This window comes from Mirounga leonina, unplaced genomic scaffold, assembly GCF_011800145.1.
Source record: "Mirounga leonina isolate KUSES-001 unplaced genomic scaffold, KU_Mleo_1.0 Mir_173, whole genome shotgun sequence".
Lineage (NCBI taxonomy): Eukaryota > Metazoa > Chordata > Mammalia > Carnivora > Phocidae > Mirounga > Mirounga leonina.
The window spans coordinates 62832003-62855095 of record NW_023270447.1 but is presented as its reverse complement, the minus strand read 5'-3'; the positions used below and the strand labels follow the sequence as shown (position 1 = coordinate 62855095).

The 23093-nt window shown below is 57.1% G+C and overlaps 1 protein-coding gene across 3 annotated transcripts in view; it reads left to right on the top strand.

The window, feature by feature from the left end:
- Positions 1 to 23093, top strand: part of KCNQ4 (potassium voltage-gated channel subfamily Q member 4) — a 52918-nt gene that overhangs the window by 17610 nt on the left and 12215 nt on the right. For all 3 annotated transcript variants that reach the window (XM_035018877.1, XM_035018876.1, XM_035018878.1), the window contains exons 2-9: positions 11831 to 11921; positions 12596 to 12722; positions 12943 to 13118; positions 13699 to 13824; positions 14197 to 14307; positions 14482 to 14577; positions 17465 to 17553; positions 19273 to 19434. In XM_035018877.1, the coding sequence (XP_034874768.1) occupies positions 11831 to 11921; positions 12596 to 12722; positions 12943 to 13118; positions 13699 to 13824; positions 14197 to 14307; positions 14482 to 14577; positions 17465 to 17553; positions 19273 to 19434 (978 nt within the window). The remainder of the gene's footprint in view (positions 1 to 11830; positions 11922 to 12595; positions 12723 to 12942; positions 13119 to 13698; positions 13825 to 14196; positions 14308 to 14481; positions 14578 to 17464; positions 17554 to 19272; positions 19435 to 23093) is intronic.

Sequence of the window (23093 nt, the reverse complement as noted above, 5' to 3'; positions counted from 1 at the left end):
CCTTTGGATCTGATACTTGTAGGGTTCTGCCTTCCTCCGCTAGAAGAGGAGGGGGCGTCAGGACCAGAGAGGTGCAATATGTCCCCTTCCCTGACCTCCAGCGCCCTTTCTGTGGTTAATGAGCTTTTGGAAGTTTCGCTTTGGTCTACCCTGACTCCTCCTTGCTATTATTATTCAATTGTAGAGGAGTTTTGGAGATAGACTTTCCATGCAAATGAGCACCATGCAAATGAAATGTAAAAGATCCTCTCCTCAGATTCTAGAAGCTCCTCAGGACTGGCAGCTTCGGGAGCTGCTAGGACCTCACTTCCCTTTGGGGAAGCTGAAATCACTAGTCCCAGATGGATGAGTGAAAAATAGGGCCCTCAGAGACCCTGCCTCAGTCGTAAAGCCAGACTCAGAGACAGCTTCCCACCTCCTCAGCTGAGTGGTGCAGAGTCAGGATAGAGAGCCCATCGACCTAGGTTCCTAGCCCTGTCCACACCCCTGTGCTTGACCTTCTGCAGCCCCCAACCTTGACAAAGAGCAGAGAGCCCCCACGCGGGTTCCTGGCTCTTAGAGGACTCTGAATCAGCTGGAACTAGGGGCTGGGCGGCCTCTCCCATTAAAGGCAGAACTGAAAGGATGTCTGCATTCTACTTCTGGCTTCCAGCCTAAGTAAGACCCTCCTAACCACCCTTCCACCTTGGCTGTGGAACAGGCCCAGAGAAGTTGTACTCCTGGCCCAAGGTCATACAGCAAAGCTTTTCCAGCTGTCAGGGCCCACCGGAGTCAGTCTTGCTGGATTCAGTCTGGCTGGACCCGGATTTAGGGTCCCTATGGGGAGCGAGGCTCTCAGGACAGCTGTAACCAACTGCCCCAGTGTGGCCCATGAGTTTGCATACTGCTTTGCTTACTGGTAGCAAAGGCATTGAAACACCTCTCCCCACTATGCCCCCTAAACCTCCCACTGGGTGGGATTCTCAGTTGGCTGAGTCTGCAGCACTCCCAGGCTGGGCTCAACCTTGGGGCCTGGACTCCCCAGGGGGCCCAGCCTTCCCTGAATCTCCTGTTCCACCCTGTCAGCTCTTGGTGCCCTCTCTACTCCGGGAGTGCTGACAACCAAGTGTTGGGGACTGAGCTCTTTCCCCTGGCTTGGATTCTTCCCTCCCTCCCCCACTCCCCCCTTTGGGAAGGTTCTGCTGATTCAGAGGACAGAAGGCTCCTTAGGGGTGACCCTGACCCCTGCCAGGCTCAAGTAGCTGGGGGCCTGGGCAATCCTTGAACCCAGTGCCACCCTGTCACATGCGGCAGGAAGAAATGCTGCTCATGCTCAGATGAGGGAATTTTTGAGGTGGGGGTGAGGGGCAGGTGTCTGGGTCCTCCTTCAGGAAGAGGAGAAATCAAAAGAACATTACCTTAGGAATCAGGAAATCTAGGGGCCAGACCCAGCTCTGCCTCTGCTCTAGGGTATGATCACAGGTAGGTCATGCCCTCTCTGGGACTCAGTTTCCCCTGTATAAATGAGAGGATTGATTCACTCTAAGGGATCTTTCTGTGCTAAAATAGAGTCAGTATCTGGTCCCCTCCTGCCACATCCGTCCCCCTAGTACAAGTCACCAGCATCTTTAGCTTGGATCATACAGCTGTGGGGGCAAATGCCATTACCCCCTCCCCGTCCCCACTCCACACCACTGACTGCTCTCTACCCAACAGCCCTTGCTGTTGCAAATGAAAGTCAGATTGCCTTACTCCCTGCTCAGAACTCCGCATCTCACTTGGAGTAAAAGCCAAAATCCTCACAGGAGCCAATAGATGATCTGCCTCCCACTTCCACTGCCTCTCTGCCCTCGCTGCCCACCACTCCCCCTTCCTCACTCCACTCTGGGGGCACTCCTTTCTTGATGGTCTAGAGCATACAAGGCACCCTCTGGCTCAGGTTTTTGCACTTGCTTTTTCTCTCTGCTCAGAACGCTATTTTCCCAGATACCCGCATGGCTCACTCGCTCATTTCCTTGAGATCTCTGCTGAAAAGTCACCTTCTCAATGCTTTCCCCAACCACCCAACAGATCCTGGGCCTAGGTTGTGCCTTCTCTCAGGGAGCTTTCGCCCAGCACCCATTCTCAGTTGGGCACAGGGCATTCAAGGTGGAAAGGACAAGACCTCAACCAGCTCTTGGTCTGTGGGAGGTGGCAGTTCCTCCCACAGCTTTTCTCCAGTTGAAGTAAATGCCATGATGATGGAGGTGGGCATAGAGAGGGGGGTGGGGAGTGAAGGGAGTCTGAGGTGGGCTCCCCCCGCCAACCCAGCCACACCTGGAGGAGGGGCAGACACGACATGAGCAAAGATTGGGAGGGAGAAGTCGCTGGCTGTTGGGGGGGATAGGGCTGTGTGACAATGGAGTACCCAGTGCGGGGTTGGGCTCTGCGCGGTGGGGAGTGAGGTGGTGGGGCAGGAAGGGCCTTCCTTGCAACTGTGCTTGGTGCTTGGGAGCTTGGGCCTGAGCCTGTAAGTCGGTGGATTTCACACTTTTTAAAAAAGCAGCAAAGCTCTTCGTTCAAAGGAAATCTTATGCCAAGCCCAGAATGTAGAACTGAGTCACCCGAATCCACATGGAGCTGCTCAGGTGGAGCCAGGGGAAGGTTCCCATTGGCTCTCTTGTTTAAGCTTCCAGAATCCAGGCTGCCTGTGTTCCACTCCTTACTTCGCTTTCATTTCGCTGGCCTCCTGCTGGGGAGCCCACGCTCCCTGTTTATTTGAGGAGTCAGCGCTGCCTGGCCAGCCCCAAACAGATGGGTGGCTCCCTCCTCGTTCCCACCCTTGACATGTTGCTCAGCCCACTTACCTGGTGCACCAGGTAGTCTGGCTGGCATGGCAGGGGGAAGCAGCGAGAAGGAGTAGGAGGGTTTGGAGCTGGTCCAGGTAGGAGAGGACCAGGCTATGATTCATGAAACACCTGGTCCAGAAGACACTGCCTGCCACATCCTAGTGGGACTGAGAGCATTCACGCTAGCTTAAGACAAATGGGCATGTGGAGGCATAGGACCCCCTCCTGCCAGGAGAGGGAAGAATTTCGTGGCATCACGGAGGGAGGCACGTCGGGGCTTCACAGAACAGAGGAGGGGGATGAGATTCTGGAACAGCAGCCTCGTGTCCGTTTCTCTTTGCACCCTTGCCAACTTTCCTCTGTGGTTCTTCGTTCCATTCCCGAGAAAGACAACCTGACTGGCTGGGCCCGACCTAGAGGGGGGCCTTTCTTGGGTCAGTGTCCAGCTCTGGATGAATCAGTGGTGGCCAGGAGAGCGGCACGGAGCCGGGTGGTACCACGTAGGGTTGGCCCTTCCGGGCTGCGGTGGCTGTCAGAGCTGTCCCGGGGGCTGCCCACGCCCTGGTACACCCTGTGCGCTGCCAAGGGGCCTGGCCAAGGAGACGCTGGTGGCACTGAAATCCAGCCCATGCTTAAGGGCTCGGTCAGCCCAGAAGAAGGGGTGCCTGTTTCTAGTGGGTCCGTCCACAGGGGTCAACTTCTTATAATTTTTCAGGCTAAAGGGAACGCCTTTTTCGAATTGCTTCTCCAAGAGGGGGCATTTTTTTCATATTTTGTACTATGTGCCGGCGACTGCCGTCCCTCCAGGGACATCCTCAAAGAATCTGGAACTGAGCTGAGGGCTCAGCCCTCTCCCCTCCACCCTACTCTGGAAAGTAGTAAGGCTGAAGGGACTTTAGCCTTCACTGAGTGTGCCCCACCTTCATGTTGTGGACAGGGAAACTGAGGCTCCATTGAGACCTCATCCCTAACCCTGAGCCCCCAGCATAGGCCTCTGGCCCAGAGAAGCAGCGGCCGCAGCAGCGGCCCTGGTGTGGGGCCCTGGGTCACGTGCTTTTGCTCCCTTTGCCATATTTAGAATCGCTGGATCAGGGGAAACTTCTCGTCCCAGCCCCTGAGGATTCTTGGAAAGAGCCTCACTCTGAGGCCTGGCCGACTGCCCCTCCCCTCCATCCCCCTGCAAGAGAAAGTAAGAGCCTGCTCTCCCCAGACGAGCCTGGGGCCCTCCAGGCCACACCATACCCCACTGTCAGGGGGAGCCCCTCAGGTCTAGCTGAGGTCCCTTGTTCAGTATCAACTCTGGTTTGGGGCTTAAGAAGCCCTTTTCTGCTGGAAGATGGTGGGGTTATGGCCTCTGTCCTCCGGAAACCTTGGCTGAATGGGGACAGACTGGCCCTCGCTGTCCCCGGGTGGGGAGACAGAAACTTGCCTTTGGGGTCCTGGTTTGGGTGGGGTCACATACTCCCAAGGCCAGTTGTAGAAATGAGGGAGCCAGCTGGTGGCCAAGCAGGTGGCAGACACTGGCAGAGCTATCTGGGAGGAGGGACACTGGAGAGAAGGAAGGAGGCCCAGGAGGAAGGAAGGGGCATGGCCTGGTTCTGCATTTACTTTGGCCTGGTTGGGGGTGTGGGTAGCCCCTCATCCCACATGGCTGCTTTCCTCCCTCAGGATCATGAAGCCTTAAAAACAAAACCAAAAAAGTCCCAAACCAAACCAAATAAAAAATGCACATGTGGAGCACCTGTATGTTCTGGATCTTTCCTCCCATCCTTATGATAGGGGATAAAGGTCCTGTGTTCCCCAGGGACCCCTCCCCAGGGCCTAGTCCCTTCCCTCCACACTGGCTGTTCAAACCTCCCCCACCTCTGCAGAGGAAGTTGCAGTCCCCAGGGAGCACTCTGGCCTCCTGGTCCCCCAACCTCCTGTTCCACCTAGCCCCTCCCCCTGGCCGCCTGTCCCAAGATGGCAGGGTCCTTTCTGCTCAGCACCAGCCCTGCCATGCTCGGGATCCCAGCCTCCCCGCTGCCCTGGGGACGTCATTCCATTGATCACTCCCTCCCTCTCCCCCATCTTCAACTTCTCCCTCTCTCTTGGCTTCTTCCACTCTGGCTCTCACATCTTAAAATAAAAAACCAAAGCCCAGTCCCTGTGCTCCACATCCTTCTCCAGCCACTGCATCTACTCCGTGCCGGCAGTCTTTAGCTATCTGTATGCCCCTGTTCCCTCTTTCTCACACCCCTCTGCTTCTCCATCCCACTGGGGCCTGCGCCGCTCCCTCTGCTGCCCTTGCCAATGTGCCCAGGGACCAACTTGTCACCAAATCCAGTGGACATTTTTTCAGGCCTTATCTTGTTTGACCTCTTGGCAGCACTTGACACTCATTTTTTTTTTTTTTAAAGATTTATTTATTTATTTATTTGAGACTGAGAGAATGAGAGAGAGAGAGCACATGAGAGGGCGGAGGGTCAGAGGCAGAAGCAGGCTCCCTGCCGAGCAGGGAGCCCGATGCGGGACTCGATCCAGGGACTCCAGGATCATGACCTGAGCCGAAGGCAGTCGCTTAACCAACTGAGCCACCCAGGCGCCCCTTGACACTCATTTTGCTCCCTCCTTGAAACCCCCTTGCTTGGCATCTCTGCCTCCTCTTTGTCCTTGTTTCCCTCCCGTCTCGCTGGCAGCTCGATCCGCATCTGGGGTGGAGTATGTCTCCTCCCTCTGTGCCTCTGGGGTCCCACTGGGTCCGCCTCGAAATGTGCCGCATGCTCTCTGAGCCATCGCGGCCACTACTGTGGCCTCTACCCCGCCCGTGCCCCAAATCTGCATTTCCGGCTCCGGTGTCTCTCTTCATGCCCTTGAGTGTTTGCCCGTGTGCCCCCACCTGCCCCTCCAGCAGCGTCTCCCATCTCTGCTCCCTCACGGCACCTTCATTCACCTGGTGCCCACACCAGAACTAGGAGGGTCATTCTCCTTCCTTGTCCCCATTTCCCGATCATCACCAAATCCTACTCCCTGAAACCTCCATCTGTCCACTTCTTTTTAGTGCTGTCACCCTTGTCTCTCATCTGAATGATTGTGGAACTTTCTATCTGCTTTTCCCCCATCAGTCTCACCTCCTCCAATCCATGCTCCACACTACCCGAGTGGTAATCCTGAAACACCTATCACACATGTCATTCCTCTCACGACACTGTCCAATGGCTCCCTGTAGCCTCGAGGATGCCGTTCATGATGCCTGGATCCTGCCCCCTGGTTTCTCCACAGTGCCTTCACTTTGGGCCCGCACCATCCAGAACTGCTGTAGACAGGCCCTCACAGCCCTGGTGCCCGCAGCTCTCCTGCTGGGGGCACTGGCTGTCACCTCCCCCAAGTCCTCACAGATCCCTCCACTTTGGCTCCGTGAAAGCTGTCTTAGGGCTTCCCCCAAGCCCCTTGGCACCTGTTATCCCCTCGTCCATCACGTCATCGCTTTGAAATACTTGTTCATTTCTTGGGGGGTCTGGGTTATTCATTTCTGGCTTTATAATCAACCTGGCTGAGTGTTGGCAAACAACGTCTTAAGTGAACGTACCTCAGAGGTTGGGAGATAACCCCTTTTCTGCTGTGTGACCCCCGACTCACATCCCCATGTCTTCAGTCTCCAAGCATCTGTCTCTCTGGGGACATCCCCAGAGAATCTGGACCTGAGCTCCTGGCAGACCCTCTCCCTTCTACCCCTCTGCTGGAGAGTCATAAGGCTGATGTCCCCCACCTCAGGTTGCAGGCAGGGAAACTGAGGCCCAGAGGGGTAGTATGGCTTGGTGGTCCAGGTGGACTTGAGTTTAGGTCCCCACCTTATGACTTTGGACAATCTAGTATACTTTTCTTTTCTTTTTTTTTTTTCCTTTTAAATAACAGCTTTACTGAGCTCTAATTCACATACCATAAAATCCCCCCCTCACCATTCAGGGTTTTTTTAGTATATTCACAGAGTTTTGCAGCCGTCATAGTCTGCCTTTCTGAGCCTGTGTTTTCTCATTGATAAGCCTTGCGTGATTATGGTTCTGCTCTCACAGCGTGGTTGTGAGAAGTAATTAAAAATAAGCGTGTAGAGGGCTTGGCACAGTGTCTGACCAATAGGAAGCCCTCAGCCAGCAGGAGCAGTTTGGGGGGTCACACAGTGACTCGGGGGTGAAGCTGATGTTGGCATGAGACCCACATCCCCAGCAGGGCCATCCTGGCTCCCCCTGCCCTGTGGCTGTTTCTGCAGTGATTTCAGGAAGGTGGGGGGGCGGGGTGAGGCGGGGAAAGTAATAATTGCAGTTGTTCAAAAAGCCGTGAGCTGGCTAATCACTGAATCAGCCGCAACCACGCCTAGCTGCTGAGTCAGTGATCCTCAAAGTGTGGTTCCGGGGGGGAGCAGCACCAGTATCACCAGGGAACTTTACAGACATCCGAATTCTCAGGTCCCACCTCATACTTACATTCTAGGAGTGAGGCCCAGAAGTCAGTATCTGAACAAGTCCTCTGGGTGATTCCCACACCAGCTGTAGGTGGAGAACCACGGATCTAAGCAAACTGTCTACCTGTTCGGTCCCTAATCTCCTTATTGCCTTCCCGAATGAGCGGGATAGTCACAGCGTGGGGTGCAGCCCAGCCGGGGAGAGTTAGCCAGGCAGCACCCATGTGTCCCAGCTCGGCCTCCTGGGTCGGGCAAGGGAGGGCCCGGGCCCCAAATCGCAGCCAGACATGATGGGCAAAGATGCTCCAGAAAGCGCATGTCAGTCTGACGTCTCTGTTGGGGCAATTATAGAGAGGCCAAGCCAGCCAGCTTGATAGTGTACTATCTATAATTGTAGAGACAGAGAAATTGAGGCCCCAGAGGGGGCTAGAGACAATCCTTCCTCCTTGTTTGTCGCATGAATGAAGCCATACGCTGGTTCTGACAGACACAGCAACACCTTGGCTTCCGGCTCCTTCTCTCTGTCTCCCCTCTGCCTAAGCTCCAGACATTGAGCTCCCTTCCACTGTCCCGAGAGTGGGGTCTGTGTGAGGACCCCTCAGGAAGACCAAGGTAGGCTGAGAGATCACACTGATTCACCGTGTGATTTGGAGCAAGTCTGTCCCTCCCTGGGCCCCATTTCTTCATCTGGAAGATGGGGATAATTATTCAAGTGCCTGGGACACAAGATGTTCTCTGTCAGATTCAGTGTATCTGCTCCACTGTATCGAGCATCTAGGGTGGTGAAACTCCCATCCAGTGTGTGAACGAAGGGGAGGTGAAGCTCAGGGGCTTTTGAAACAGTGTCCACCACATGGAGCTGGTCAAGGTCAGAGACCTGCCTTCTCTTCCCTTCTCGGAAGGATGCTGGGGTGTCCAACAGGTCAGGGAGGGATGTGCTTTAGAGCTTTGGGGGCCTTCTCAGTGGATACAAACTGGGGGCTTTGGTGACATGATGTTTTAATGTTTGTTTCATGTGAATTTCTGCTCTTCATTTACTCAGTCTATGAAAAAATAAGTAAAGCAGAGCAAAGAAAGAGAGAGTGGGGATGGGGCCATTGTTTTGGAGAGGGGCTGGTTGGGGAAGGCCTCTCCAAGGAAGCGATGTTGGAACAGAGACCTGGATGAGTAAGGGAGCAATGAATAGGCAGAGGAAGCAGCAAAGCCAGTGCAAAGCCTGGAGGTGGAAATCAGTTTGGTGCTCCAGGAATGGCATGGAGGTCAGGATGGTTGGAGCGCAGTGATGGAGGTGGGGTGGGGGAGAGGATCAAGTCTGCGAGGTGGGGTGGGGGCCAGAGCTCACAGGGCCTTCCTGCACACGCTAAGTTTAGCTTCTGCTCTCCAAATGGGACGGGAAGTCAGGGTAGAGTTCTGAGGAGAGTGATGATTTCCAGCTTTGTGTTGTAGGAAGATCACCCCGGCTTCTATGAAGAGAGTGGGTCACAGTTGGGCCAGAGTGGAGGCGGGAAGGCCAGTCGGAGGTGAGATGGTGGTGGCTTAGTCAGGGTGGGGAGCTGTGGTCTGTCCAGGGATTTACTCTGAAGGTAGAGCCAATAGGAATTGCTAAAGGACAGGAGGTGGAGAGTCAGCGAAAGGAAAAATCAAAGGCACTCTTAGATATTTGGCCTGAGCCCCTGGGTGGCAGGTGGTGCCATTAATGGAGATGGGGAGATAGAAGGGGAACAAGATTTGAGGGCAAGTCGAGTTTGGTTTTGAACATGTTTGGTTTGAGAGACCACCAGACATCTGAGAAAGAGATGCTGAGCAGACAGTTGGACATGTGAGCTGGACTCCAGCGGGGGGGAGACCACCACACCCTGACACCTGTGAAATGGCAAAGGCCATTGTGGGAAAGGGGTGGGGACAGGATTAAAGGTGGCTCTATCTCTGTATATTTAAGGAAATGCATTTTCCAAGTCCTATGAGTTTGTTATTACCCCTGTTTATTTATTTTTAAAGATTTTATTTCTTTGAGAGAGAGTGCGTGGGGGGGGGAGGGGCAAAGGGAGAGGGAGAGAATCTCAAGCAGACTCCACGCCCAGCTCGGAGCCCCTTTGGGTTCCATCCCAGAACCCTAAGATTATGACCTGAGCCAAAACCAAGAGTGGGGCACTCAACCGTCTGAGCCACCTAGGCGCCCCTACTCCAGTTTTTCCTAAAAAATGAGAGGAAGTGCAGATAAGCAAAAAAGAAAACAAAAGCCAAATCACTCTTAATTTTGCCACCCAGAGATAAGCCCTGCTGACCCTTGGTATGAATATAAAAAAGTATCTATATTTGAGGGGCTCCTGGGTGGCTCAGTTGGTTGAGTGTCTGCTTTTGGCTCAGGTCATGATCCTGGGGTCCTGGGATCGAGTCCCACTTCGGGCTCCCTGCTCAGCAGGGAACCTGCTTCTCCCTCTGGCTGCTGCTCTCTCTCTGATAAATAAAATCTTTAAAAAATAAAAATAAAAATATCTACATTTTAAAAATTAGGATCACATTGCCCTTCCGATTTGATAATCTGCTTTTTTCATTTAACCCATTGTGATGTGTCCATTTTATAGATGTGTAACTATTGACATGGAAAGAACAGTGTTGAGAAAATAAACTTCTGAAAGTCCCAGCAGGAAGCCCTTAGTGTGGCCCATTTACCTGAGGATCTGAGGTCAGCTGAGCAGTGGGACGGAAGGATTTCTGTTCAGGGCTGGGGTGAAGGCCCATCAAGATTTGGCTGCAGCCCTTCCCAGGGGAGGGGGCTGGAAGAGATGACCTCAGCGGGGGTCCTCGGTCCCTGAGCCCCGGGGCTCAGTGGCAGTCCTCCTCCCTGGGGGATGTGGCTGTTGCGTTTTTCTGTGGTTAATTATTGAGCATGAGATGCTGGTGCCCTCCCGCCTCCTCTCCCTGGGCCTTCTGTCTTTGCTGACCCAGCTCTTGCCTGGAACTGGCCAAGGAGGCCTCCTCCTCGCTCATTCATTCAAAACCCTTTACCAGCATCTGCCACCTACCTCCTCTACCCAGGGGCATGTGCTGGCTTGCAGTGCTAAGCCTGCCCTCCAAGCAGGCTGGGAGCCCCTGTCCAAGGAGGGGTGTAAGTCCTTTCCCTGTCTGTCCTCCCATCAGCTCCCACTGGACAGATGTGAGACTGGCTCAGACAGGGTAGGTCACTGTACAAGCTGGACCAGGATTTGAACCCAAGTCTCTCTGACCCTGAGCCCATGCCCCTGCCACCGTGTAACAGGAACACAAATAAAGTTATGTGGAAAGTGCCACATACACACAGGCAAGCACTGGGAAGGGGCATTCTGAAGAGGGAACAGGGGGGCGGAGGGCATGCCCACGGCCCCCCAGAGCAGAGGGTGAGCAGAGTCTCAGCAGGCCCCAAAGGTGGGGTGCTTCAGGCAGAATGCAGTCCCAGGTGGGGAGACTCTGGGAACATCTGGGGAAGGCTGTGGGTCAGTTCACAAGAGGTGTGTTTCCAGAGAAGCCCATTCCCTCCGGAGTCTCTTCCAAAGGGCACATGCACGTCCAGCACACCCCCCTCCCAAAGAGGAGCGATTCCGGAAGTCCGACTCGGTTGCTTTCCCCCATTTGCAGCCTGCGCCCCTCAGCCTGGCCTGCTTGCCTAGTCACACGTTGTCCGAGGCCCCAAGGCCGCCAGCCTCTCTTCTCATGCCCTTTACCCCGCTTCCATCCCCTGGGAAGTGGGGAACCCGTGCTCTAATCTCACCTCTGTCCTGGACATATTGAGTGACCTTGGGTGAGTCCCTTTCCCTGTCTGGGCCTCAGTTTCCTCACGTGTGCAATGGGGGTTGAGGGAACTGTTGGATGAGCTGGGTTATAAAGTTCTTTCCATTTCTAAACATCCCTTTCTGGGCTTCCCACTGCCCTCAGGGGAGTCGCAGGCCTTGAGGCCCGATCCCCCTCCTCATTCCCCATCCCCCTCTGCATCCTTCCCTTCTTCCTGTCCTCCCTAGTCTCCTGTCCTTTCATAGTTCCCTCATTCTTTAATTCCTTAAGAGCCCACGAAGGCAGAGGCAATTGTCCCCATTCTGCAAATGAAGCGATACTCCTGCCACCTTGGCATTCACAGGGAGTAGGGACCCCTCCGTCGGCTGCTGACCTTCCCTGGCCCCTCAGCTGACCTCTGGGCTACTTTTCTTAAGAAAAGTCTTAAAACTGAGCCAGGGCCTGAGGGCACCACCGGTGAGTGGCTGAGCCCACAGGCGCTTCCTGACTGTGGGACCTTGAGCCCGTCTGTTTCCACCACGAGCCCAGACAGACCTGCCACCCACAGCCGAGTGGCACCTTGTCTGAGCGGCAGCCTGCAGCGAGGGCAGCTGAGAGGGTGGTCGGTGTTTGTGAGCTCCGTAGCCCAGAGCGTGGGGGCTTCTCCCTCTGGTGTCGGGCACAGAACCACAACTTCAGGGGACTCTGATTCTGATTCTGCTTTCCAGATAGTTCTTCCCAAATCATGCTTCCCTCCTCCAGTGACTCCACAGCCCCCCCACCCCCTGCCAGTCCTGTCCGTGCAGCAGTCCTAACCCTCTCCCTGCTGCCGTTGCAGATTTTTGCTGGTCTTCAGCTGCCTGGTGCTGTCTGTGCTGTCCACTATTCAGGAGCACCAGGAACTTGCCAACGAATGTCTCCTCATCTTGGTGAGTGTCAGAGGCCAGGTCTGAGTGAGGCTGTGTAAGGCAGCCCCTCGGGGCTTGTGGGGGCGGGATGTGGGGGGGGAGAGGCTTCTCATTCTATGGCTCAGAGAGCGGCTTGCTCTGCTGTGCTGTGTTCCCTGAGTTGATGGCTGCCCCTCTCTGGACTTCCTGCCCTGCTTTCTAGCCAATGTTGGGGGGCTAGGAACCTCCTGCCTAAGCCAGGGCTGATGTTGGGCCCAGAGAAGAGGTGAATAAGCCCCACTCCTTCTCAGGACCCAAACTGCTAACTCAACCCCTGGTGTGATTTTTTTTTTCCCCCTCTAAACAGAGGCACCTTGGAAGTGGACAGCTGACAGACAGCCACCCCTTATGTCACCCAGTCAGGGTTACTGAGTCTGGGAGAGCTGGGAGGGGGAGGGTGGGGTGGAGAGCAGACAACCCCACACAGCTGGTGGATGGGACGGGCAAGACAGCCTTGGGCTTTCAGGCTGAAGAAGGGGCCACGTGACTTCTGGACGCCTCCTCAGGTCCAGCCAGGGGTAGGAACGTCCAGGAGAGGTGGTCTGAGGAAATCCTGGTACCCCTAACCCAGGGGAGCTGGGCTGGGCCAGTCCTGTGTGACCTGGGCCCTTGCTCCTGGAGAGAGGAGACCCGAACTCAGGGCCCTGGTCCCACAGGAATTCGTGATGATCGTGGTGTTTGGCCTGGAGTACATCATCCGCGTCTGGTCCGCTGGGTGCTGCTGCCGTTACCGAGGATGGCAGGGCCGCTTCCGCTTTGCCAGAAAGCCCTTCTGTGTCATCGGTGATAAGACCAGCCCACCCGCACCGGACCCCCTGACCCCAAGCCCCGGGGTGGACACCCTGACCCAGACCCTGGCTGCTGACAGAGATTCCACGGATCCTCCCTATTCCCCCCCACTCCCGCCCCGACGGCCCCGGCACCCCCCACCCCCACTTCGGAGCCTGGCGGGGTGGCTTGGCTCCCCAGCATGGCCGTGACCTCGGCTCCCCCGGTCCTGCAGACTTCATCGTGTTCGTGGCCTCGGTGGCTGTCATCGCTGCGGGCACGCAGGGCAACATCTTTGCCACGTCTGCGCTGCGCAGCATGCGCTTCCTGCAGATCCTGCGCATGGTGCGCATGGACCGCCGCGGTGGCACCTGGAAGCTGCTGGGCTCGGTGGTCTACGCGCACAGCAAGGTGCGCCGGCGGGGGCGGGGACCGGGGGGGGGGGGGCGGGCAGCAGGGGCCAGCTCACGGGTGCGGTCTCTGAGGCTCGGCAGGGGCGAGGTCCGGGGGGCAGGTGTAGGCCAGGAGGCGGGGCCTGAGGGGTAGGGCTGGAGGGGCCCACTTGGAAGCTTCTGGGTTTGGGGGTCTGTGCGTACAGCAAAGTGGGGAGCTGGGGCAGGGTGTGGGGGGGCGGGACTAGATGTTGGGGGTGTGGGGCGGCTGGGGACTGAGATCTGAATGTGGAACCTGGAAGGTCAAGGGCGGGGCCGGGGCATACCCTGAGTTTTTGTGAGGGCCTCACCCTTCGGGAAGGCGGGAAGGCCGGGGAGGGTCTCCTTGAAGGGAGGAGCTGGGGAAGGAAAGCGGGCAGAGCCTCTGTCAGGCAACTCCGAGAGGAGGGGAACTTTTTCCCCCCTCCAGAACACCTCTCTCAAGTCATTGTGGGAACCTCCCACCTGCCCACCTCTGACAGGTGGGCACAGGGTGACCCACTTCCCCATGCCCCTCCCCCTCGGCCCCCCTAATGTTCTCACCCTTGCTGCCCTCGCAGGAGCTGATCACCGCCTGGTACATCGGGTTCCTGGTGCTCATCTTCGCCTCCTTCCTGGTCTATCTGGCCGAGAAGGACGCCAACTCCGACTTCTCCTCCTACGCGGACTCGCTCTGGTGGGGGACGGTGCGTGAGGGTCTATGCAGAGCTGCCCTTCTGCCTGAGACCCTCCCCTGCGTGACCACTGTGCCTCTGACTCAGGGTTGAGCGAGCCTGTCCTCTCAGCTAGGGCCGGGGCCCCCTGTGACCAGCCCCTGTGTTAGCCCCCAACCTGCCCCAGTAGATCTGCTTGTGCTCCATCTAGTTCCTCACACCCAGCCCCTGCCACCTCACCCCGATCAGCACAGGGCAGGGAAGGGGAGCGATGATCCATCTATGCCCCTAACCAGCCCCTGTGGACGACCATAGGGCACCCCCCTCGTGATCAGGCTCCCACCTGCCTGTGCCCCAACAAGCTCTTGTGGGTGGCTCCTGAGGGTAAACTCTTTGTGTCCCCAGATCACTCTGACGACCATTGGCTATGGTGACAAGACACCCCACACATGGCTAGGCAGGGTCCTGGCTGCTGGCTTCGCCTTACTAGGCATCTCCTTCTTTGCCTTGCCTGCCGTGAGTCCCCCTGCACTTAGGATCTCCCGGGCCGGGCGGGGAGGGCCCTGGGGGCAGAGCCTGCCTGGATTTGCAGGGATGGGGGAGGGGAGAGCTCAGAGGGGCAGGGGTGGAGACCTTCTCCTCTTGTCGTCCCCCTCCGCCCCTTTCTCCCAACGACGCCTCTTCCCCTAGGGCATCCTTGGCTCTGGCTTTGCCCTGAAGGTGCAGGAGCAGCACCGTCAGAAGCACTTCGAGAAGAGGAGGATGCCTGCAGCCAACCTCATCCAGGTACAAGACGCCCAGGAAGCCCCTGAAACGAACTGGCGTGTCAACTCCTCTATGCTGACCCAGGTGTCCCAGTTTTGCAACTGTGACTCCACTTTGAAGCTCTGAGAGCAGATGTGACTTCTCCAGGGTCACGTGCCAAGTCAGGGCTAGAGCTAGAGCTAGGATGCTAAGGGGGACTGTCAGAAACTTCCCTTGCGCCACAGGCCTAGTTCGGGCCTCATCAGAGCTGCCCCACAGTCCCGCTCCAGCCCCAGCTCTATGTGACCGGCAGTGGAGTGGGGTCTAGGGCCTCTTGTCCTGCCACCGAAAGGCTGTGCCGTTATCAGTAAGCCCGCACTGCTCCCAACACCAGTTCATTCCCCAAGCACTCACACAAGTGAATGTTGTAACTATAAACTGAGACAAACACCTTGAAAGAAAGAATAGTTCTCTGAAGAGTATTTAACAGGGTCCTGGCCCGATCTGACCTTGAAGGGGAGCTCTGGGATGATGAGCCTGGGAAATTGATGCTTGAATTGAGAGCTGGAGGACTGGTAGGAGTCAAATAGGTGAAGAGGTGAAGGGGGGGAGCATTCAAAGTACGGGAACAGCATGTGCAAAGGCCCTGTGGTGGAAGGGAGCATGGTGTGTTTGGTGAACTTGAAGGCAGCTAGTGAGGCTGGGACAGAAAGCTCAAGGAGGAGTATATAGTGGAAGGGGTTGGGTAAGTGGGCAAGGCCCCGACCTGAGGGCCACAGAGAGGAGTTTAACACTTTGCTGAGAGCAATGAAGAACCCCTGACAGGTATGAAATAGGAGGAATGGGTGACATGATCAGATTTGTGTTTTGAAAGGATTGGAGAGGGCCCCAGGTGTGCGTGGGAGATGACACGAGGCTCTGACAACTGTCTGGGCAAGGCAGGGTGCTGGACTGGTATCACAACAGTTGAGGCGGGAAGAAGTGGGCAGATTCTGTATATCTAGGAGGTGAGATTCGTGGCATCAGGAGTGAGGGAGAGGGTGAGGGAGCTGCGTGGCAGGTGACTTCCAGGTTTCTGGCTTGCCCAACTGGATGATTGATGGCCCTCCCCACTGGAGGGGGACTAGATTGGGGCAGGAGGGATGTGAGATTGGCGGGAGCACGTAGAGCGTGAGGGGCCTCAGCCCCCCAGCGAGGCAGCTGCACATCCGGGTCTGTAGCTAAGAGGACGGGGCTGTGTTAGAACCATTGCACCTGGACAGTAATGAAGCCCGGGGCACAGAGGAGCTCGCCCAGTGTGGAGAGCAAAGACGGAGGAGAGGAAATGGTCCAGAACGGAGCCCTTAGGAACCTCAGCATTCAGCGACTGGGCCAGCAGAGTTGAGCCAGTCAAGGAGACAGAGAAGGAGCAACCAGAGGGGTGGGAAGAAAATCAGAAGACCAGGAGTGTGTGCTCTCAGTTTCCCCCACTGCACTGAGCCATTCTGATAGGGCATGGGGTGGGGAGAGGCAAGAGCTCCGATTCTGGGGGGACTCTGTGACTCAGCCCTGGCTTCTCTCTAGTCGGCGTGTGCGAGAGCGGCCCCTGTGGGAAGTAGTTTGGGGAATACTGGCGCATCCCACCTTGGCCTGCTCCCAGCATGCCACGCTCGCACTCCCCGATCCAAGTCTGACTCAGCACCCCCTTATCTCTCCTCCCAGGGTGGAACCCCCTCCCCATCCCTGCTATTTCCAGCCACCAGCCCAGCGTCCCGTGGGGTACAATGGCCGTCCTCCCGTGGGGCACAATGGCCGTCGTCCCCCGGGAGCTGGCCTTCCAAGGGGCACCGCAGGGGCAGGCGGCTGGCACTGTCCATGCCAAGAGACAGCTGGTATTGTGGTGCCCATAATTAATGAGACAGCTCATTGAGCTGCTCCCCAGCTCAAGCCAGGGGCCTAGACAAGCAGGAAGTAAAAATATTCCTGTCCTAGGAGGGTGCCTGGCCAGTGAGGTCAGCAGTGGGCAGTCCCTTAAGGACAAGAGGCACCCAAAGAAGGGGGGTTCTCCAGGGCTCAGTTAGGCTTAGTCCATGCCTCCCTGCCCTCCCTAATCACCGCACTCACAGTCCCTCCTTGGCTCTTCTTCTTACCTGGAGGCAGAGGGACAGTCCTTCCTCTTGTCCACCCCTCATCCCTCCTGCTGCAGAGGAAATCCTGCCAGTCCCTGGATGCAGAGGGGTTGGTCGGGGATGCTCTTCCCTTCCCTCCTCGACCCCGTGGGCAGTGACAGGCAGCTGGGAAAGATGAGGTGGATTTATTCGTAGTACTAAGAATTCACTCAGTTTCTATTCTCCAAACCTTTGCAGAGCACCTACCATGTGCCAAAGGATACAGTGGTGACCAAGACACAGCTTAGAGTCTAGGGGGAGAGAAAGACAACATTCCTCAAATACACGATGAACAGATACTTACTGGCTGGGGTCACGGGGGATGCCAGGAGGGTTGAACAGGGGAGCCTGGTATTAAGGGCCTTCTCTGTGGCAGGCACCGTGCTGGGCACTTAACAGACATTTGCCCTTTTAATCCTCACATCAGGCTCTTAGGTAAGTACTATTGTATCCAGTTCACAGATGAGGTAGGCGGGGCTCTGCAGCTTTACTTCATTTGCCCACGCGACTAAAGGGCAAAGCCTGGCCTGGAAGCCACGTCTGCCCGATGACAGAGCCCAGCTCTTACCTTGGACCCCTGCTCCCCGCCTTGGGCAAGTCCTTTCTCTCTGGGCCTCTGTTTCTGTCTGGCCCTGCCAGTGGCTATGGAATTGGAACTGGCCTCTGGCTCTGGGTCTCCTTCCGCTGACCCAAGGACTGGGTCCTCTGAGGGTGGAGGGCTGGTGAGGGGCGGGGAGGCTTCGCTGATGCCGTGTCCCCCCTTCCCTCCCCTCACACGGCAGGCTGCATGGCGTCTGTACTCCACCGACACGAGCCGGGCCTACCTGACGGCCACCTGGTACTACTATGACAGTATCCTCCCATCCTTCAGGTAGGCCCTGCTGCAGGGGGACGTGGGGCGCGGGGGGCGGTGGCTGGTCGTCATGCCCGCTTGGGGACAGGTGGCTGGAACTCGGCCCTGGAGGGTGGGAAAGGGGTGACGGCTCCCAAAGGAGTATCTGGGGCTGGCTCTGCACATTCTGTGTAATGCAGAGCCCGGAGCGTCTTCTCTCCCAGTTCGCTCTTCCCCGGGAAGGTGGGGGACGCTGGGCACAGGGCACGGGGTAGAGCCCCGCCCGCCGGCTGCACCCCGGGCTCTGGAGAACTGGCAGTCCGCATGCTAGCCCATAGTGCCGCCATTCAGGGCCGTGGCGCCCCCAGCTCGTCTCCCCTCTGTCTGAGTTGAGGGTCGGGTTAGCCCTTGCCAGCCTGGCAGACTGCAGCTGGGGAGAGAAAGCGCGGTACGGGCAAGAACGTGTGCGCCAGAGTCCAGCACCCCGGTGTGTGAATAGGCCCCGACTTTTCCGGGCCCTAGTGCCCAGAAGCGGGTTCATCCCACTGGCCCGGGCTGGGGTAAGGCTGCACCTGGGGGTGGCTGCATGCAGAGGATTATTAATAGCCATCACCAAGGTCTGTGTGGCCAGGTGCCTGGCCAGGCCCTTGGGCAGGAATGAAGAGCACAGAGTGTGGCTCAGTCCCACGGGCAGGCAGGGAATCAAGAGCGAGGCTGGGCTAGGCTGCTGTGCTCAGCGCTTCTGCGGGTGCCTTTTCCCTCATTAGCCAGAGCAGCTGTTGCGTGATCCCACTCACCCCTACACCTGGCTCCCCTTCCCTGCTCCCTCCTGGCCCCAGGGGCTTCCTCGGGGAGGAGCAGAAGAGAAGGGGCTGGGAGGGGGGCTCCCAGAATCACACTGGGTCCCCCCCCACCTCCATTTGGCAGAGGCAACTCCCACCTCAGAGACAGGCATGGTAGTTGGTTTGGAAGGAGCCTCCCTTTCCCAGGGGTAGCTCTAAGGACTCAAGGCCAGGCCCTGGGGAGTGGGACTGGGGTTGGTTTGTAGGGTGTATGTGAGGGGGAGGGAAGATTTGGGGGTAGATTGGGTCCTCTGGTAAGAGGGACAGAGCTTGGTTTAGAGATTCTAGGTTCACGGACCTTCTGCTCCTTGGAGCTCGGTTTCCTTGTCCATATAATGGGAAGGCAGAGGGGAGATATTGTCCTTCGGTTATGGAAACAGGAAGTGGCCTGGGGAGTTAGGAAGAAGCTGAGCCCCAAATCTAATCTCCAAGAACCCAGTGGCAGGAGTGGATGCTGGAGTGGGAAGCTGGTCTAGCTACCCTATCAAGTCTCTCTCCTGAGCCTCAGTTTCCCCCTAAAATCCAGTCAGATCTGGAGGGTGAAGATTTCAGGGTGGCTGCTGGCCTCCAAGGAGGCACAGCTCCATGTCTAGGCGCTCCGCTTGATGAGCAGAGAGTAGGTTAGATCCAAGCTCCCACCTGCCGCCTTCTGAGAGTGCCCTCAAGTTGTGCCCAACCTGCACAACCGTACTCAGCAGACCTGAGGATTTCCCAGGAACTGAGCGCAGAAAGGGAGGGAGGAAGGCTAGTGTCTCCCACCCCCTCCCCTGCCGGTTCTGGCTTGGGGTGTCTGCTGAGCACTGCTGGGTGTCTAGAGGCAGAGCCTGGCAGGATCTGAGCTCCAGAGCTCGGTGCCCACCAGGTGAGCGGGCGGTGCCAGGGCCCTGCCTGCTGCTGATGGCGCCCTCTCCTGCAGAGAGCTGGCCCTCTTGTTTGAGCACGTGCAACGGGCCCGAAATGGGGGCCTGCGGCCCCTGGAGGTGCGGCGGGCGCCGGTACCTGATGGAGCGCCCTCCCGTTACCCGCCCGTTGCCACCTGCCAGCGGCCGGGCAGCGCCTCCTTCTGCCCTGGGGAAAGGTAGGGGCCCCCCGGGGCCGCCACCTCCTCTCGCTTCTCCTCCTCCTCTTCCATTCTTTGTCTCACCCTCTCTCAGACCTGCCTGCAGCCACCATGTGGGTGTCAGCCTGTTCTGGGGACTCCCAGGCCTTGTCATGAGGCCTGGGCAGTTGTCGTCGGATGGCCTGACAGTTACAGACTGAGAGCCTCCCTGGAGCGGCCAGGCTGGACTCACCTGCTTGTCACCTGGGGCTCTAAGGGTCTGAGCGGGGGACATATCCACACTGCCCTTTCCCGGCACCTCCCCCATTCATTCCATTTGTCCTCTTTCTTTCTCTGTTTCCACGTCCCCTCACTCTTCTACCCCTGCACCCCCATCCCTCCCGGGCAGCTGGAGAGAGGAGGAGGCCTCTGGCCACAGGTGCTTACGGCTCAGGTAATCGTGGGCACCATTCTGGGGCGTGAGGGCAGGGAACCCCCTCCCCCAGCATGTTTCTCTAGAAGGGGCTCGCCACTGAACTTGCCTCTCGGGAACGAGGTGCTACCTGGAGAGAGTGCTCTGTGACTAAGAACCGCTGTAGGACCTCCGTAAACTCAGCCAATGACTAATGCTCTTGTCTTGTGCAACCCTTGTCCACAGCTTGGCTAATCCCAGAGGGTCCTCTTGGGATTCTCCCATAATGCCTTTCTTCCTTACTGAGGGACATTTTGCTGCTCCTAACAGTCTCTTTTCCCTTCACCTGTCTCTCCTGGAGCTTTTGCGTCTTGAAAGAAGAACAAAGAAAGGACAATGCTTACCCCCACATAAATGTTCAAAGTAGTGGAATTTCAGGCACTTTTGGAGAAGGGAAGCTCACTGACTCACAGTACGGGAAAGGGGCTGCTCCTGCAGAGGTATAGCTTTGAGGTCAAGGATTCAACCCCACCCTCCATTCCTCCCCTGCTCCCTCCCTATCTCTTTGTTTTGTCTCATCTTCACACATCATCCCCGATCAGCCAGGTAGACATCTGGGCCTTGAGCCTCAGGTGTGATTCTGAGCCCTGGGCCCAGAACAAGGGAGGGGAGAAGACGCCAGCCACTCAGCGATCAGAAGGAGGCAGTGTGGTGAAAGCCGGCCTCTGACACCTGAGGCTGTGTGTCCTTGAGAAAGTCATCGAGTCACACTGGGCCTCTGGATCCTAGGCAGAACATCAGCGATGTTTAGGCTAATCAGGGGCTCTGGGTTCTCCAGGCTGAAAAGACCTGGGGAACAGGGGGTGGGGGGTGGGTGGTGCAGAGGATGCTGGGAGCAGCATTTCTTTCTTCCCTGTGCTCAGTGAGGGCATCTCTGGCCAGGGGCTGGACAGGAAGCAGGGAGATGGAGGGTCCCTCCAGGTCAGGGGCTGGAGGGAGGGGCAGCATGACTGGCCAGGCCAGGCTGGGAACTCCCTGGAAGAGAGTCCACAGTGCAGCCCTGGGTCGGATTCTCTGTCCCTGCCTGAAGGCCCTTCAGTGTTACCCTCACCTCCATCCAGCCACAGCTTAAATTTGAGCAACCCTGCCCAGGGTCTGGGCCCGTGCTCTCTGGAGCTTCCAGTTTGCTCTGGTCTTACCTGGCCTGGATAGGAAGGTGCTGAAAACGAAGACGAACCTGGAGCCCAGCACCTCTCCCACCCACAACTGCTCCGGGGCTCTGAGTCCCCCAAAGCCTAGGACCAGATGACTGCCGAGGGCTTGGCATTCACTAACTCCCAGCCTTGTGTCCGTCTGCCTTGCAGTGTCTGTGTGGCCAGGGCTCATGGTGATGGTGGTGGAGTGTCCCTTCTTCCCAGGCACCCCAGGAGGCTGAGCTGTGACTTCTAGGACATCAGTCACCAGGCTCAGGCCAAATGGCCATATCCTTACTCTTGGTTGTCTGGGCCCCATGGGGTGGGTGCTCTGGACAGGAGCCCCACCCCCACACCCCCACATACACATACACACTTCTCCTGGTTGGCCACACCCTCAGTGGCCCTTGTGGATGGACCCAGGCTGAACACATTTCCAGGACTTCCAAAAGCAGGACTTCCTGGGGGATGGTCTTGCCAAGGCCAGCACCTCCTCTCTTTGAGGTTTTTCAATGAGGCGCTAAGACGATGTTTCTCAAGGCACGGTCCACTGACTTCCTGCATCAGCATCGGTGGGGTGTTCGTTAAAAAATGCAGATGCCTGGACCTCTCCCCAAGCCCGTAGAATGAGAATCTCTAGGGGAGAGGCACAGAACTCTGCATATTTAACATGCTGCCCAGGAGATCCTGATGCAAATCTTGAGAATCTCTGCATTCTGGGGATGCAGGCTGGAGGATGCTTTGGGTGGGGGTTCTTCTCTCCCACCAGCCGCAGGAAGCCAGCCCCATCCTGGCAGCTCCCCATGCTCTGCCCACCTGCCCTCTTCCCACTAACCTCTGTTTGTGTCTTGTTCTCAACTTCCAGCCAGATGTTTAGTAATAAACGGAGTTTCTTTCGGATCCACGCCAGCTGGAGACCGAGGTACCCCCTCGCCTGCTCCTCCTGTCCCCACTCCTCTTTGCCCCACCCGGTTCGGGGGCTGGAGAGGGGGACAGGATAGGCCAAGGCCAAGGTGCATGTGCCTGCCGCCTGCCGTCTGCCTTGGGGCCCTGACGAGCCTCTTACCTTCCTGGGGAGGCCTCTGCCAGGTCGGGGGCATGGGCCTGGGGCCCACTCTGCCACGAGGGACATCTGTAGGAGAGTTGGGATGAGTTCTGGCTCTGCCACTGACCCCCTGTGTGATCTGGGTCACATTGCTTCCCTTCTCTGGAACTCAGTTTCCTATGTGTGGAATGGGCAGATTGAACTAGAGGCTCTCTGAGGGTCCTTCCCACTCTGACTTTTGCCGGGCTTTGGGTTTAGCTCCCTGGCTTCCCACTGCCCCCCCCCTAGGGACCTAGCCTATGCCTGGAGGAGCTGGGATTGGTTCCTCTTTCACTAACTCTAGAGCCCAGCTTGGATAGCCGCATCACCACCACGTGCCGGGCCCTGCACTAGACACAGGGATGAATGAAAGATGGCACCTGGAGGCTTGCAAAGAGCAAGGGCTGTTCAGTGTGATGAATGCAATGAAAGGAGGAAGCAGAGGTGCTACAGAGCCAGGGTCAGGCCCTTCACCTAGAGGAGGCCCCAAAAAGGAGTGGACGTAGGGGAGGGCATCCCAGGCCAAGGAAGCAGCATGCATCACGTGGTGCATCATGGTGAGGAGGCGAGAGAGAGAGAGAGAGAGAGAGAGAGAGAGAGAGAGAGAGAGAGAACAGCCGTGGGGAAGGAGCAGGCAGCCCAGCATGGCCAGATCAGAGAGTGCGGGGTCAGGAGTGAGGTCGGGGGCAGAGCTGGATCATGAAGAACCCCAAAGTCCTGTATGAGCGCCATCCTGTAGGCCCTGCCTGGCAGCCTGGGCTCCTTGAGTCTTGGGTTGCCCAAAAGTGCTTCTGGAGCCTTGTGGGTTGAGAGGCCCATAAGTACATAGGTGACAGAGCTCCTGGCTGCTCATCCAAGAGACAGTGCCTCTTAGAAACTAGTGTTCTGGATCCAAACCTGGCCACAACTTGCTAGCAAGGGGAACATCACCTTAAGCCCTGGGTGCCTCAGTTTCTTCAGATGTAACATGCGGATGGTAATTGCATCTGCTTCCACTCAAAATGTGCCT